General features: G+C 27.1%; 1 protein-coding gene across 1 annotated transcript; it reads right to left on the bottom strand.

Annotated features, from left to right (window-relative positions):
* Positions 1-13,400: 13,400 nt before the first annotated feature.
* Positions 13,401-15,179, bottom strand: LOC113862970 (ganglioside-induced differentiation-associated protein 2). The gene is made up of 3 exons (XM_027496307.1): positions 14,795-15,179; positions 14,029-14,293; positions 13,401-13,866 (listed from the first exon to the last, which is right to left on the bottom strand). The coding sequence occupies exons 1-3, from the start codon at positions 15,030-15,032 to the stop codon at positions 13,632-13,634; spliced, it is 738 nt and encodes a 245-aa protein (XP_027352108.1). The 5' UTR covers positions 15,033-15,179; the 3' UTR covers positions 13,401-13,631.
* Positions 15,180-15,389: the final 210 nt, after the last annotated feature.

Here is a 15,389-nt window from a genome sequence, read left to right as displayed (position 1 = left end):
TTTATATAATATTTCTTTTGTAATTTAGCTTTTACAGATAAAAAAAATTTATATATAGATCTTTATAAAAAAATTTATTTTATTTTTATCATTATAATAATATTTTCATATCAGTCTCTATATAAAATTAAACACTCGTATAAAAATTGATATATAAATTATTTATCTGACTAAATTATATATAAAAAGTTTATAGGAATTAAAAGTTTATTTATTCTTATTTTTTAATAATAATTTTTATTATTTTTATTCTTTAACTAGTATTCTCAATATACTTAATAACTTTTTTAAAAGTCTTTTAAAATTATTTTGTAAATCTTTGCCCCCCATCCACTTGTCTTTCCCAGAACTTTGTATCCCTTCCATTTCCCATTCTTCTGCTAATCTCTCTTTATACACTCTTTTTCAATTAACAATCTCCACTTCCATTCCTTAATTATACCACCTTAAATTTTCCTAAAATCTTTAATTCCCCAACCCATGTCTGATTCAACCTTACACACAGGTTCTCGTTGAATCCAATTTATGTTTTATCAGTTACTTCCATCCTAAAGAAACTCTGAATTTATTAAGACACTCTGTAACTTTTCTAGATACTTTGTAGAAAGATGGTACAAAGTAGACACGAGAGGGTAGAAATCAACAAAATAACAAGACTACCAAAGGAAATGGGCTCGCTAATCCATCTTGAAAGACTTGATTTCATTTGCACAAATAGTGGTTTGCAAGGAATGGTAACTCTTCTATTTAATTCTCACTAACCGAGACACCCAAATATTTGAATAGAGTTTGCCCCACCTTCATTACAGTTCATAAACTCAACCATCTTTTGAGGAAGTTCACTTTTTATCTCCCTGAGGCCATTTCAAAAAAGACAAAATTTAGTTACATTTCTTAAATATCATAAATATTAATTATCAATTAAAATAAGAATTTTATTTTAATAACATGCGATAATATTAAATATAGATATTTTATTAAAAAAATAAATTTTTATTAATAAACAACACTTAAAAAATAATGTATAAGTTTTCACCTTTCAAAAGCTCTTAACATCTTTTTCATAGATTTCAGATTTTTACTGCTAAAGTCTCTGATTATAATTGAGTCTTCTCCATATATTGTAAGATAGAGAGACGTGCCTACCTTATCAAACCTTTATAGCCATCAAACAAAATTTTTTCTATTATTAATTTTGTCAAAGACAAAACAAGTAACTTTTTATTTTTTTAAAAATAATTAAAATTTTATTTTGATTATTTACATAATAAAATTTAATAATAAGAATTGACATACTACTAAATTAAAATCCTATTTTTTTTTAATTAAAAAACAACACCAAAAATATCTATGGCACAATTTGTCTTTCATCAAATCATAAAGACCATTTGCGACAAAGAAAAATAAGAAAAGAGATTTTCCTTATTTGAATCCTCTCTATAACGAGAGAACCCCTTACCTTTTAACATATACCAAGATACACATCAAGTAGTCCAGCACTCTTTTCCATCTTCACCCATATTTTACAAAACTTCATTCTCTTCATCATCAAGTTTACCAATTTAATAATTTATCCGATGTTTTTGAGGTTAAGTTCAACATATTCTTCAATCGTTTAAACTAAAATTGAGAATTGGATGGTCTAATTAATGCTATACTATATAGCTTACTAGCCAATTTTAGAGTAGTAGAGAGAGAGAGAGAGAGAGGGATTGCTTTCATGAGTAGAATTCCTCTTTGGTCATGTACCAAACTCGAAGCTTTTTTACACGGAAATATAGTCTTGCTGTAAGAAATGGCAACAATTCACGTAAAATAGTGTAGCTGTCGGAAATGTTACTTTCACTATGATCAAATTGGGATGACCAAAACAAGCAGCGACACGTTTATTTGATCTTGATTTTAGTTAATTTGAAAGAAGTTTGAGAGCTGCTTACATAAGTTAATTGATGAACTCATAAAATTTTTGTCTCTATGCATTCCAAGCCATTTCAAAACATTTTAAAAGGTTCTAAAGCATCTTATACTCTCATTTCTCTAGTTAGCAAAAAAGTACACTGATATATATTTTTGTTTGAACTAAAAGTATTTTTGATATAAAATAATCATCTTTAAATTAAATAGAAATATTATAAATGACAAAGTTTCCTTTTTCCAAGTAATGAATTAATAGAATTGTAGAAAATTATTGATTAAACTGAAATAATTCCACTTCAGTTTAGGTGGTTAATGAAAATTATTTTAATTTTTAAAGTAATAAATAAAATTTTTTCCTATAGTATATTTATTAGTTAATAAAGGATGATCAATTTTTTTGAAAAAAGAGAATGATACTTTTTTTCCAGACACAAAAGTTAAATGGTTACAGAAATAAATAAAAAATAGTAAAATGAATCAAAGTTTTTTATAAGCTAAAATTTACTTTTACTTTTCTATTTTCTTTAAAATGTTATCATTTAATTTTTCTGAAGTTAAAGAAAAGCAAGTTATTTTTACATTATGTAATGATATTTATTTATTTATTTTTATATTAATTTTTTGTAATGTTTTTTCTAAAAACTCACTCAAACTAAATTTATATATAAAATCTTATTGTATAACGTAAGACACCCGTTCAAAAAATAAAATACTAAATTATTTATTTATGAGAAACTTGTTGGTGGTCTTATATAGTTTAACTCATTTTGAAGTGGAAGTAGAATACTAGATTCATTCCCCTTGGTGTTCTTGCCAACACACAACGTGATTGGTCTTGGCTGAATAGACACACACAAACGTGATTAGGATATATAGTAAATATAGCAAAATGTTTTTCCCCTGGTGTGTACATCCATCCTTTAACGATCAGATAATAAAGAGTAAATTGTAATATTATTTTTTTCAATTTTTTTTATTTTCTTCTTAATTTAACAAAAAAACATTTTAATTTTTAACTAGTTTAAATACTATTCGAGTTAATTTCTACAATCAACTAACATTAATAAAAAGGGTATTGCATAACTCTTAGAATAATTATTAGAATTTAACATTTAAATTTACTCTTCAATAAAACCATAAAATAGTTATTTTTCTCATTTTTCAAAATTTAAATTTATATTCGTTGTCTAACAACCAATATTAATTTAGTTATCAATTAACATTGTCTTTATTAAATTAGAGACGGAACTAAAAAAAATTAAAGACTAATAACTTATTCTAGTAACAAACGTTTTTACGGTCTTTTTAACTATGTTGTTTTAATTGTGTCATTTTAATTTGTAAAATTATTAAATTTAAAAATTTAGTCCTTTTAATATATTTTTATCTAAATTTTAATATGATATAATGATCTCAGTAAATTTCGATGAAGAATTTTAAAATTATAAAAAATAATATAACACACTTCAAATAAAAGTTAAGAAAAAGAGGAGTTATAAATGATAAATACTTAAATTTTAAATATAATAGAAAATTTTTTAAATTTACTTTAAAAATAAGACATTTAAAATTATTTTTTATTAATTAAATACATAAATTATAGTAATTTTAAAATATTTTACCAAATATTCAAATATAACGTTGATGTCACTTAGCAAGTAACATAAACATTCTTTTAAGAATAATTAAATTTAAAAAACGAGAGGAATAAAACCTCACATCTTCCCGATTCTCCCGTATGTGATCTCTTTTTATAAGTTTAATTGAATTATGCTTAAAGAATGAACACATTATTATTAATATTATTATATTTTGTTCAATTTTAAATAAAAATGTAACTAAGGACCAATATTTTAAAAAATAAAGAGCAAAATCATACAATTGAAAGTAAGATTATTGGAATAATTAACTTAAATTGTATAATTAAGAACACTAAAAATATAACTAAATTAAATATAACAAATTAGAATACATGGATGAGAGAGAGAGAATGCCACTCTTAATTGGTAGTTGGGGTGCTATTTTCAAGGGATATAAAAGGTTTGGTGATTCATTTTTTGAGGATCCTACATGTTTGGCACCATTCCTTTCCTGAATGGATTGACAGCAAAAGGAAATTGTTATTTTTAGACATATCGTATTTCTTAATTTCTAACCTTATGTATTACAAAAATTTAATTAAAATAATAAAATGGTCATGATTTTGTATTTCTTCTTAATAAAAGCAAACATATAACTTTTTTTTAATTATATCAAAGGTTACTTTCATTCAATTTTATAAAAAAAAATGTTATTATTTTTTCTTATTTATAAGAAATAAAAAATATTTTTAGATATATTACTTATAATTTTTTTATATTTTTATTTATTATAAAAATATTTTAAGAAACTACTCAAACAAGTAATTAAGTGAATATATCTATTTATTTAACATATAAGTCATTAATTTAATAATTTAATATTATAAATATAAGATAAATTTATGATATATAATATTTTTTATAAAATAAAAGAATAAGTATCTGGATAGATTTTTTTTTCTCACTTCATTGAGTTAATTTTTTTTTAATAATGGTTGTGCCTTGCTTTTTTTTTTTTTATTATTATTAAATTTCTCTTTTCAAATGATACTAAGCTTTTGATAATGATTATTCTTAAAACTACTACGAGTAAAGGTAATTTTAGTAATATATTTTTAAAAACACTTCTTTAATACATATTTTATTTTAACTAAAATTTATTAATTTAAAAGCAAGAAAGAATAATTAAAAAAAAAGTGTTAGAGAGTATAGAGGTTTTATTTAAACTTTTAATAATGATTCTAAATTTCATTATTATTAAAATTTATGCAAAACGAAGTTATTTAATAGCGTAGTTTTAACTGAAATTATTATTAAAAGTGTCTCTTTGATAAAGGTAAAGATATATTTGCCATTATTAGTTTAAAAATTAAATTTTGTTATATTATATAAATTTTTAAGAATATTATATTTACTGAATGAAGTAAATATTATAAAAACCATATATATTCCTTACTTTAAATTAAAAAAATTAACAATTTATTTCTTATTACATAAAATCATAACTTTAAAAATATTTTTAAAAAAATACAATTAACTTCTATATTATAAATGAATGTCTACTTTTTACGAAATGAATTATTTTTAGAGTTGCTCTTTTTCACAATTTTTCACCTGTATATTTATAGATTAAAATTGACTCAAAATGATGTGTAATAATTTTACTTTTTGCACACTTCTTTGTTAATTTTGTTCTATATTTTATAGATTAAAATTGATATTTTATCTTTTCTTTATTACCTTATATAAACTTTTATATTTATAAACAATTATTTATTATTTTAGATTTTTTTAGAAATTTGAAGAGAGAAAAAAAAAGGAATAATTTCAAAGGTAAAGGTGGAGAGGAGATGGTAGAAGAAAGAAGATTAATACAAAACTTTTCAATTAAAAAGTAAGGTAAATACAATTCTCAAATCGATCATATTTAAACATATGATATTAGAAGAGTTTATAAACTATTCTCTTTTTATTATAAACAAAAAAGTTTATTTTGTTCAGAAATGAATTAGTTCAAATATTTTTGAAAATTCTTTCTTAAAAATTCTTACTCCCTTTAGACTATTTGTATCTACGTGGAATCTTGATTAAATGATTTTTCTTTTCAAGAAATTAAAATAAGAAGATTGAATCATTTATTTTAATTTTTTAAAATTTGATAAATATTAAATTATATTTTTATTATAATTTTATGATTTAGAACATTTGAATTTTATATTTAAATTTGTGATGGAATGGATTTTTTTAATAAATTGATTCAATACATTTATTATGTAATCAAAGATGTTATATTGAATCAATTTATCTTGATTAACAACCCTAAAGATAACAATTATGAATACTTTTCTTTTCCTTTCATTCTCTTAAAATCAATTTTCAAACAAATTTTTATATAAAATTTTAAATTTTTTATAAATATTTATGCATATTTTGATATTTTATATTTGGAATTTTTTTAATTATTAAATTATATATATTTATTTTAAAATAAATTAATTGTTAGTTCTACGTGCTATTGAACTAATTATTCTTAAAAAAATTGACTAAACTTGCGTTTCTAGACACCAATACAAAAGTAACATAGGAAGTTTATCCATGTACCTTAAGATTTAAAACTAACACGCTTATCCACTCTCCTCCTCGCACAAGCACACACTTGTCTCCGTCTCTTTGTGGATCATGTTTCCTAAACATTCCACACTAAAACTGTTTCATTTCCACGATCTTTAGCTTTTAAATAATTACTATCTTTCCCTTTTCATTAATAGTTACAAAGATAATAAACCTAATTTGGTCCTAACTTTAAAATAAGGGTATTTTTAAAATTATTTTAAATAAGAATAATTTGAAAAATAGTACATCATTTTTATATTATTTTATTTTAATTTTTAGTTATTTTTTCTATTTTATTTTATCTAATGCAATATTCTTTTTTGTAATTTCATTTACACCTTTGTCAAGAGAGAGGAAAAGAAACAAGATAAATAATATGCATTGATCAACCATCGTTAAAATGAATTATTTTTACTATAATGTATGCTTTATCATAAAATTATGTTTAATAATTTAAAATTTAGATATAACAAATGCGTATTGCATTAAATTTTAAAAGGATGAATTATAAGTATTTATTTATTTATTGTCAAAATAAGATATTACAAATGTGTATTTAAATTCATATTAAATAAATATAAAATTATTTTAATACTAATAATATAACAATACTTACCTTTTCCACGCGCTGATTAGACCAACTGAAATCACTCTCGCATTCACGTTTTCTTCCAAATAACGTGTAAATGGTCTACTTGCTAGCAAATAATCAAATTCACCTCACTTATCTAACAACACACGAGTTGGGTACATGAATGTCCGAACCATAAAGCTTGACGGATATGACAATTTTGCAATTAGTTATAGAGTTTGTGAAAAGGGTGGATGGACGGTACTGATCGATGTGGGGCATCTGAGTCATTATCGATGTACTTATTGTCTATAAACATAATCAAAAGGCTAGGGATACTGATGGCCACAGACAATAGCTACCTATGCCTGTGTAGCTATATATAACTTTCCCAATGATAAAAACAGAAATGTTTATCAACCACCGAAAGGAACAATTTTGGATTTTTTTTATTGATATATGATATTTAAAAACAATATATTTTAAAATATAAAAAATTTTAGAAAAATTATATAAATATACAAATTCAAAAGACATTATTGACAATTTTTGGTTCACTTGCTAAGAGTTTTGAAAAATTATGTATCACAGATGGCTAATAGCAATTTTAAAAAAAATTAAAAATTTAAAAATGAGAAATATAAATGACGTTTTTAAAAAAATTAAAATTAAAATACGAAAAAAATTCATTAAAATTTTTTAACAAATTTTGCTGGCATTTTTTTTTATGATTTCTCATATTTTCATAATTAATTTCTAAAATTTCATATTTTGGTATTTAATTTTTTTTCGTATAAAAATACAATTTTTGGTATTTTATTTTATATATTTTTAGTATTTTTTTGGATTATTTATTGGTTTAAAAATAAAGTATTTTTGTTTTTAAAAATTTAAAGTGATATTAATTATTATTTATTAATATATTTTATTTATAGTTTTTTGCTAAATAAATATATGAAATAATAATTTTTTTATTTTATTATATTTCAGACATTTGTTTGAATTAATGAATTATTATAAAAAAAATTTCTACCCTTATTTATTCATCTGTGAAGGCTTTTAAATTTAAAATAAATAAAATAGCATAATTATTTAATTTATTATTTTAGTAAGTATTAAATATTAAATATATATATTATTTTTATTCTACTATATTTTTATTTAATTCTTTTATATTATTAAATTTAATGTTATTATGTCAACTACATAATCCTTTTGATTAGTCTAAGAAAAAAATTCATTAATAAAAGATAAGTTAGTAGGTTGTTTGCTTTATATGAGTTTTTTTCTCACTAGATAAATAAAAAAAATAAAGATAGTACACTTTTTCAAACACAAACCTTTAGGAGTATTTAGGGGTATTAAAGCCGTTTGGTCCACTTTACTAACAGTTTATTATAAAATAAGTCAATTTGCTTGCCTTGATTTTAATGTGAGTTGAATTTTTAAATCCAGTTTATTTAAAAGTGGGCTGGGAGCTAATAAAAACATATAAATTAACGAGCCAATAAGTAGTAATTAAGTTAATTCGTCTAAAATTAACTTAAAAAAATTATAAATATCAATAAAAACTTTAAAAAGTATTTAAGAAATATTTTTATACTAATAAAAATTAACATTTAACAAATAAATAATTATATTTTTTAATTTTAAATTGGGCCCAACGATCTAACTTGCTATTGAACTACATTTTGGTATAGGGCTAAACAAATCGATGAATGCAAAACAATCTCACTTCTAATTTAACGAGTCACACTTTTTTTTTTTAGTTTTAAATAAATTTAAATAAAACAAATTATCTTATTAGTATCTATTATTTTTAGGAACTACCATATACTACTCAAGCTAAAACAAAATAGTAATGTTAATATCTAAAGTAATTAATGAAATCCTAGTAGGTGCTTCTCTTCAGGATGAACTTCCTTTATTTACTATGCGTTAACCATGAGGTAGGACCTAGTTTGCTAAGGAAATCCAGGATGAGCTTTGGAACAAGATTTGTAGTGTAGAGAGTACGATCAATAACGATATTTTGATGAAACTGTGAAGGTTGTACTTAGAGAGCGAAACACAAACATTCTTCATGACGGGTATGAGGAACTTTGTGATGTTGTTTGGGTCCCCGAACACTTCATTACCCCTGACTATAACTTTGATTTGGGTGCAAAGTAGTCTTTGGAGATGTTGTTTTGAACCCATGCATTGGTGAAGGATTGGTCTGCAACAGCATTTGAGAGACTTGTTTGGCATGGCGACCACCACCCTGATAGGAGTTCTAACGAATTGGTCGAAGGTGGTTCAAAGGAAAGTGACTTGTTGAAAGAGATGCAATGGTCACTGAAAAAGGTTAGAAGAAGGGTATGAAAACAATGGTTACTACAGTGACATGATTTTTTTTAGGGTTTAATGAACTAAATTAATAACTTTTAGAAACAATTTCTTTCACGTCTCACAACAGACATCAGACCACATGTATAAGAAAATTTGACGCTTACCCATGTTTATTTTTATTAATTATGTTACTGACATAAATTTTGAGACAACAATGGTGTTTATAAAATAATATTTTTACTTTTATTTATTTTTTCTACTCTCAAAAGGAGGGGGAAATGAATTTAAGAGAGAATTGCTTGTATCATTAAAATTGAATCATATTATGATAAATTATTTAAAAATTAAATTAAAAAATTAAAAATTGCAAGAATAAACAAATTAAAATAATTCTATAAATTAGTAAAAAATCATTATTAAGTCACAAATATTAAATTTAAGAAAGATATAAATGCGAAAAATGATTTTTTTTTTCTTTGGGGGTGGGGGGGGAGCATATGCAGAGGTTAAAAAAATAAAGGAAAAGCGAAGGCTAACAATTTATTATAATAAGATGTTACACGAATAGAATAATCTAATACTCCTGTATTTATTATATGCTAATAACTATATCAAGTGTAGTTTTATACTGGTACAAATTAAGTACAATAACAATAAACTAATAACCCTAATATTAAAGCTTAAGTACACAACATCTGCCATTAAGTTTCAGTTTATTAATTAGGTTTAAGCTTGTTACTAATATCAAACCCACGAATCAAAGAATTTTTTAACTTGTCCAAATTTATGCATGATAAGAATTTATGTACAATAAGTTTTATTAAAAATTCTAATATATAATATATTAAATTATCTTAATTTTATAATTTTTAATAAAAAATATTAGATAAAAATTCTTACCACATGTAATTTAAAAAAAAAAACTTAAAAGAAAAACAAAGAACACCGACCTGTCAAAACACAAACCTTACGCAATTAATACGCCCGGTGAATCACAAAACACAGCTTATTAATTTAATTAGATAGGTCCATGCTTCCCCTCAGTGTATACCCATGCACTGAGTTGGGTTTTTTTATACCGCCCAATGTATATAATCCCTAACAAAATATCCGTAACACTAAAGTGCGTTACCAATCAGTAACACAAAATTTGGAAGCTTTTGCCAGTGTCTAAGTCGTTAGGTAGCAAACCCTTGATATAAAAAGAAGGAGCCCATAAATAATAATGAGAGGTTGGACAGTCTCAATTTTTCATACCTTGCGTCAAGGAAAATTTCTGTTGATTTTCTTGCAAGCATGATAGTTTCAGCATATTAGACCTCCTCCTTCAGGTCTGCTTCAGTTGCTTCAAGCTGATTTTACTAGTCTTACTTAAGATTGTACTCTCTTGCCCTTTTCTTGTTTCTTTGTTTACTGCTTTTCTCATGAAACCAAATAAAATGGAAGATATTTTATTTCTCAAAATATTAGCATTTGAACTTGTCAAATTGTAACTCAAGATATAGGTTTTAGGTGACTCGACAAATATTCCAGTCACAATGGTAGGTCAAAACTTACTTATATTATACACACAAACAAAGAGAAAAAATAATTTTGTTTTGAATAAGTAAAATTTAAACAGTTTAAAACATTTTTATTATGATTTTCTTATATTTAAGTTACTATATAATAATTGAGTTTCACATATTTTTTTCTAGTTTTATAAAGTAAATTATGTCAAACCAGTTTCTTATTCTTATCGACTCAATACATAAATTGAAAACTTATGTACTTCAAACATATTGTATTATGTTGTCTTAGAAGTTTGAAGTTCAAATTCTATTGGCACTTGAGTGAAATTTATGAAACGAAATAGGCCACCCTGATTATAGCCCCTAATAAAAATAATAATAATATAAATATGTATTAAGAGAAAATCCTACCAAACAGAGATTTGAAAATTAACTTTTGTTTAAACTATGGGCAAACACAGGGACATTGGGTCATATCCGCGTATGAATGCGGACCACTAAAACAAACATGAACCGATATGTTTAAGTATCGTTACACGTCATGTACATTAAGAATGCATAAACAAAGTTAAGCACAACACGAAATTTGAAGGAATTAGATGAGCAAACGTGTGCATTACATCTGCACTGTAAATGATGTTACATTGTGCTAATCCCAAATCAGTTCCTTCTCAATTGGCCCCTCTCCAAAACACCTTCTCCAATTAAATCAAAACATCATGGCTTAATTATTGACTTATTCTTCCCACAGAAAATTCCATCACAAAGTGAAAGAATTCTTTCCAATAGATGTCAGGAATATATTCTTCACAATAATCGATTGTCCATCATAGTGGATGATTTGATACGCAAATAATTATAAAATGTTTTTTTATCCAAAAAAGGTCTAAATGTTTGACAAACAGAGTCTATGAGGCATTTATTGGTGCCTTTATTCTTCTATACCATATGCTTCATTGCTTTTTGTTATCCTCTGGGTTAAGCAAAGGATAAAAATTCAGATTCACAAAAAGGAATCAAAAGGGCTGATTTTATTTTGCTTCGTGATCAAATCAAGTGAAAAAATCCAAGTTGTCTTTCATTCAGGAATCAACATGTTACTCTGCTTTCTTTTTCCTATTAGGAATCCAATTATGGACTACAAAGATTTGAAAATTGAAAAGTTCCGAGTTCACATAATCCCGTGTGAATGGATTAGCCAACCGACCTTGAAAAATAAAATAAAATCCAAAAGATGAAGGTAGCTTCAAGAAAAGCATAGTCACAAGGTGAGACCAACCATATCAGGCAAAAATGAAAAAGGGTGTTTCTATGACAGTTCCTTACATGGTAAAACCCTCTTTCCCCTATATGTATACGTGTCACTTCTTGAGTTATATAAATATTGACAGGTAGAAGATCACCATTACAGTATCATTCAACACAGACACATACCTTGATACAAGTGCAATCAGGCATACATTTGACCTTCTCACTAAAAATCTTTAACACTTCACCTTTCATTCTACAACATGCAGAATCCAGAGACCCAGGGAAACCAGCCTCCCCCAGGTTCCGCTACACACACTGCATTTCTCTCTCTCTCTCTCTCTCTCTCTCTCTCTCTCCCTCTAATAAATAATGCACAAACACAAGCTACTTGATTTGAAGATCTTTCAAACTCACTTTTCGTTGTCCTATGATTTCAGGATACCCAACAAAGAATAATCCCCCCACCAAACGAAAGTTTTTCTCCAGTTCGAAGAAGAAAGGAGAGAGAGGCTTCATTGAGGGATGGTAAGCATCCATTGCATAGTGATTATATGTTAACACAAAAATACATATGTTAGTTATCCTGCAGGCTGCATGATTCATGAAGAGTACATGGCAGAGAAGAATATAATGATATGTACTGTGCATAATTGTTTAACTGGACATGAGAAAACAACACAAAATCAATGCATTTATTTGAATAGATATGAAGAAACTATTCACTAGAATCCTAGACGATGACTTGGATCAGCATATTCTTTTGCCATGGACATTAATATCCTTCTTTTTATGTTATAATTCTTATTGATGATGCAGCCTATTTGCTCTGTGCTGCTGCTGGCTTTGCGAAGAATGCTGCTGAACTGCTGTTCCGGCAGGAGAGCTATATTGGCATATTAGTGGCGAGTGTAACTGCTTATTTCCTAAGTTGTTTGGGTTTGATTTTAGTAGTTCTCACCAGGCATATGTTGTATTACTACCTTACCCTGTAATCATGTAATTTTTATATGTATACACTCATCTACTTACAGATTATTGTATTCACTAGATTCCTCGGTTTTTCCTACCTGCTTTGTTTTTTCACATGGCTCGGGGCTTTTGACCAATAATTTTCTGAGATGGAAACAAGTACAAAATATAATAGAGACAGGATCACGGGTGCATCATATAGATATTGTATCAAAATATAAATAGAAAAATAAAAAGCTTGTTTCATAATTTTCATATGCTAATTGAGAGATTTTTTAACCTAAAAAAGGCCTTGTTATCTAAATTGCAATGCTCTTTGAGCTCTAGTAATCATTACTGTCTCTTCTAGTTTCAAGACGAGCTATTCCATGGGTCCTGAGCTCGCCTTTCCTTGGTATTTTGAGCATCTTTGGCTTTAGCAACATATTTGACACTCAGTTATTACGAAAAGGAATAACAAGGCTATACTCAAAGTAAAGATAATACCTCAAAATACATATAATGATGACAGAAAACAAGCTTTGAGAAGACATCAGAAGTGGAGAATAATCACTTAAAAAGAAACGTTTTCAAGGTGAAAAAAAAAATATTTTTCTAAAATAAACGTTACAATAGTGTGGGAAGAAATCATGCACAGGCAGCACAGCAAACAAGTATGTCAAGGAATGTTCAAGAAAGTATGATCATGTGAGAACGCACACTTTGAACTTCCATAGATTAATACACTGAAATAAGTTTCTCTTGGCATGTAAAACATGTAGTTGTATACAGTCAAGTTTAATTCAATAAAAAAGAAACTCAAAGATGAGTACAAGAAATACAAATACAATATCAGAGCTACTCTGTACAACAGCTCGTGTTTCATAGAACAACTAAGCAATAACCATACTAGGATACAAAATCCCTTGCTGCCCACCTCTCCTCATACTTTCCAAACGAGAACGTAGTTGAAGGTATCCCAGTCAAGTGAAAGGGGTCAGGTTCAATGCCATAATCTGTGAGTGGTCTTTGCTCCAGAATATCATCATGACTTTTCACAAAATCTGGTATCTCAATATCTCCTTTCTTTATATCATCCCAAAGGTACTGAAGGCGGCTTACATATTTGATCTTCCAATATAATCTAAGAAAAGGCAAAAATCAGAACGAAAAAAATTATACAGTCAGTCAACCAATTGATTTGATGAAAATCAAAGCCACTGCAAGATCATCAAATGGTACTCCTAAATACAAAACTTTTCAATGTTTGTTTCTGCAAAGAAAGTAAGAATAAATAAAAACTAACCCTCCACTCAAGAAAAACCGGCCAAGGGTAGCCATGACTATCCTGGATCGAAGGCCAGGATGGACGAAATACACAGTTTGAAGCCTGTCCTTGAAATCACCAGGAAGTTCCTCATAAATCCACCTCAAGATGGTTAGGCCAGGGGAGTTATCCTCCTTCTGAACAGTGCTGTGCATGTAAACAATGCAGAATGGCCCCTCTGGCAACTCGCTGCAAATTTTGTGAATAACATACCTCTTCAGCCGCTCCGCACTCACAACCGTTGCTGCACACCATTCAAAAGCAGGTTTATCATTTAAGTGCCAAAGCAACAGAAGTAACTCATAATACAGGCCTCAATTTAAGCGTTGATTTTCTTCTAACATGTTTGGATTCAAGTTTACTTCAACTTTACTAATTATAGCTTCTACGTTGGATCTGCGTTTCAGGTTTTCAAATGTTTCCAAACATGCACGAACTTCACTTTTCTTTTATTGTTTGACTTTGAGACCTAGAGTTTTGTTTATTTATTTACATTTTTCCATGGCTCAAAAGAACATCGAAACGAGTACGAGAAGCAACAACAAAAACATGTAATATTAGCATAGTACAAGTACAACTAGAATATGAGTAGTGAGATAACGAGAGAACTTAAAGAGCAAGAATCCTAATACGATAATTAAAAGGAGAAAGTAACAATTAAAGATGCAAAGTAGAGTCCATAAACCCTATTTAAGTATCAATTAGCGAAAAATGAAAGAAAATAATAGGTTGAGTTGGGGAATACCGGGAAAGTACTTGCCGACGATGCGGAGAATGCGATGGGAGTTTTTGTCGGAACCTTGGAAGAGAAGGAATTGCAAGAGATCGAGATCTGAGAAGTCATCGTCGGGGGAGAGGTGTTGGGAACAGTCGTGCCATTTCTCTGCTTCTTCTTGTTGTTGGTGAGCGAGGAAGGGTCGTGCATCGACGCCGAGGTCCGATGCCAACACCACCACCGAGAAATCCTCCGATGAGTGACCCATCGCCGCCCCTAATCTAAATCCCTACCTATGTGTGTGGTTGTTTATCACTTGTTGGCTGTTGCTTTTGCTAATTTGCTATTGGTTGGTTGTGTCTTCACTCGTGCAACCGAGTCAGGGATAAAACAGGTTAAAAGCCAGACGGAGGATATTTTCTAAATAATGGAAAATAAGGGATTCTTTTAAAAACAAAATATTTGAGAATTATGTTTAGGGAATCACTTATCTAAATCTAATCTTGTTTATGTCATAGTATTCATTTAAATCTTGAGTTTTATTTAATCACTTCAATATTTTTTCCTCCAAAAACTAAGTTTATATGAAAATATTATTTTTAATTTTTTTAAACGTTATCTATTT

Source organism: Abrus precatorius, unplaced genomic scaffold, assembly GCF_003935025.1.
Source record: "Abrus precatorius isolate BTA unplaced genomic scaffold, Abrus_2018 Scaffold3, whole genome shotgun sequence".
Lineage (NCBI taxonomy): Eukaryota > Viridiplantae > Streptophyta > Magnoliopsida > Fabales > Fabaceae > Abrus > Abrus precatorius.
The sequence above is the reverse complement of the archived record's forward strand: the minus strand, read 5'-3'. Positions and strand labels throughout refer to the sequence as shown.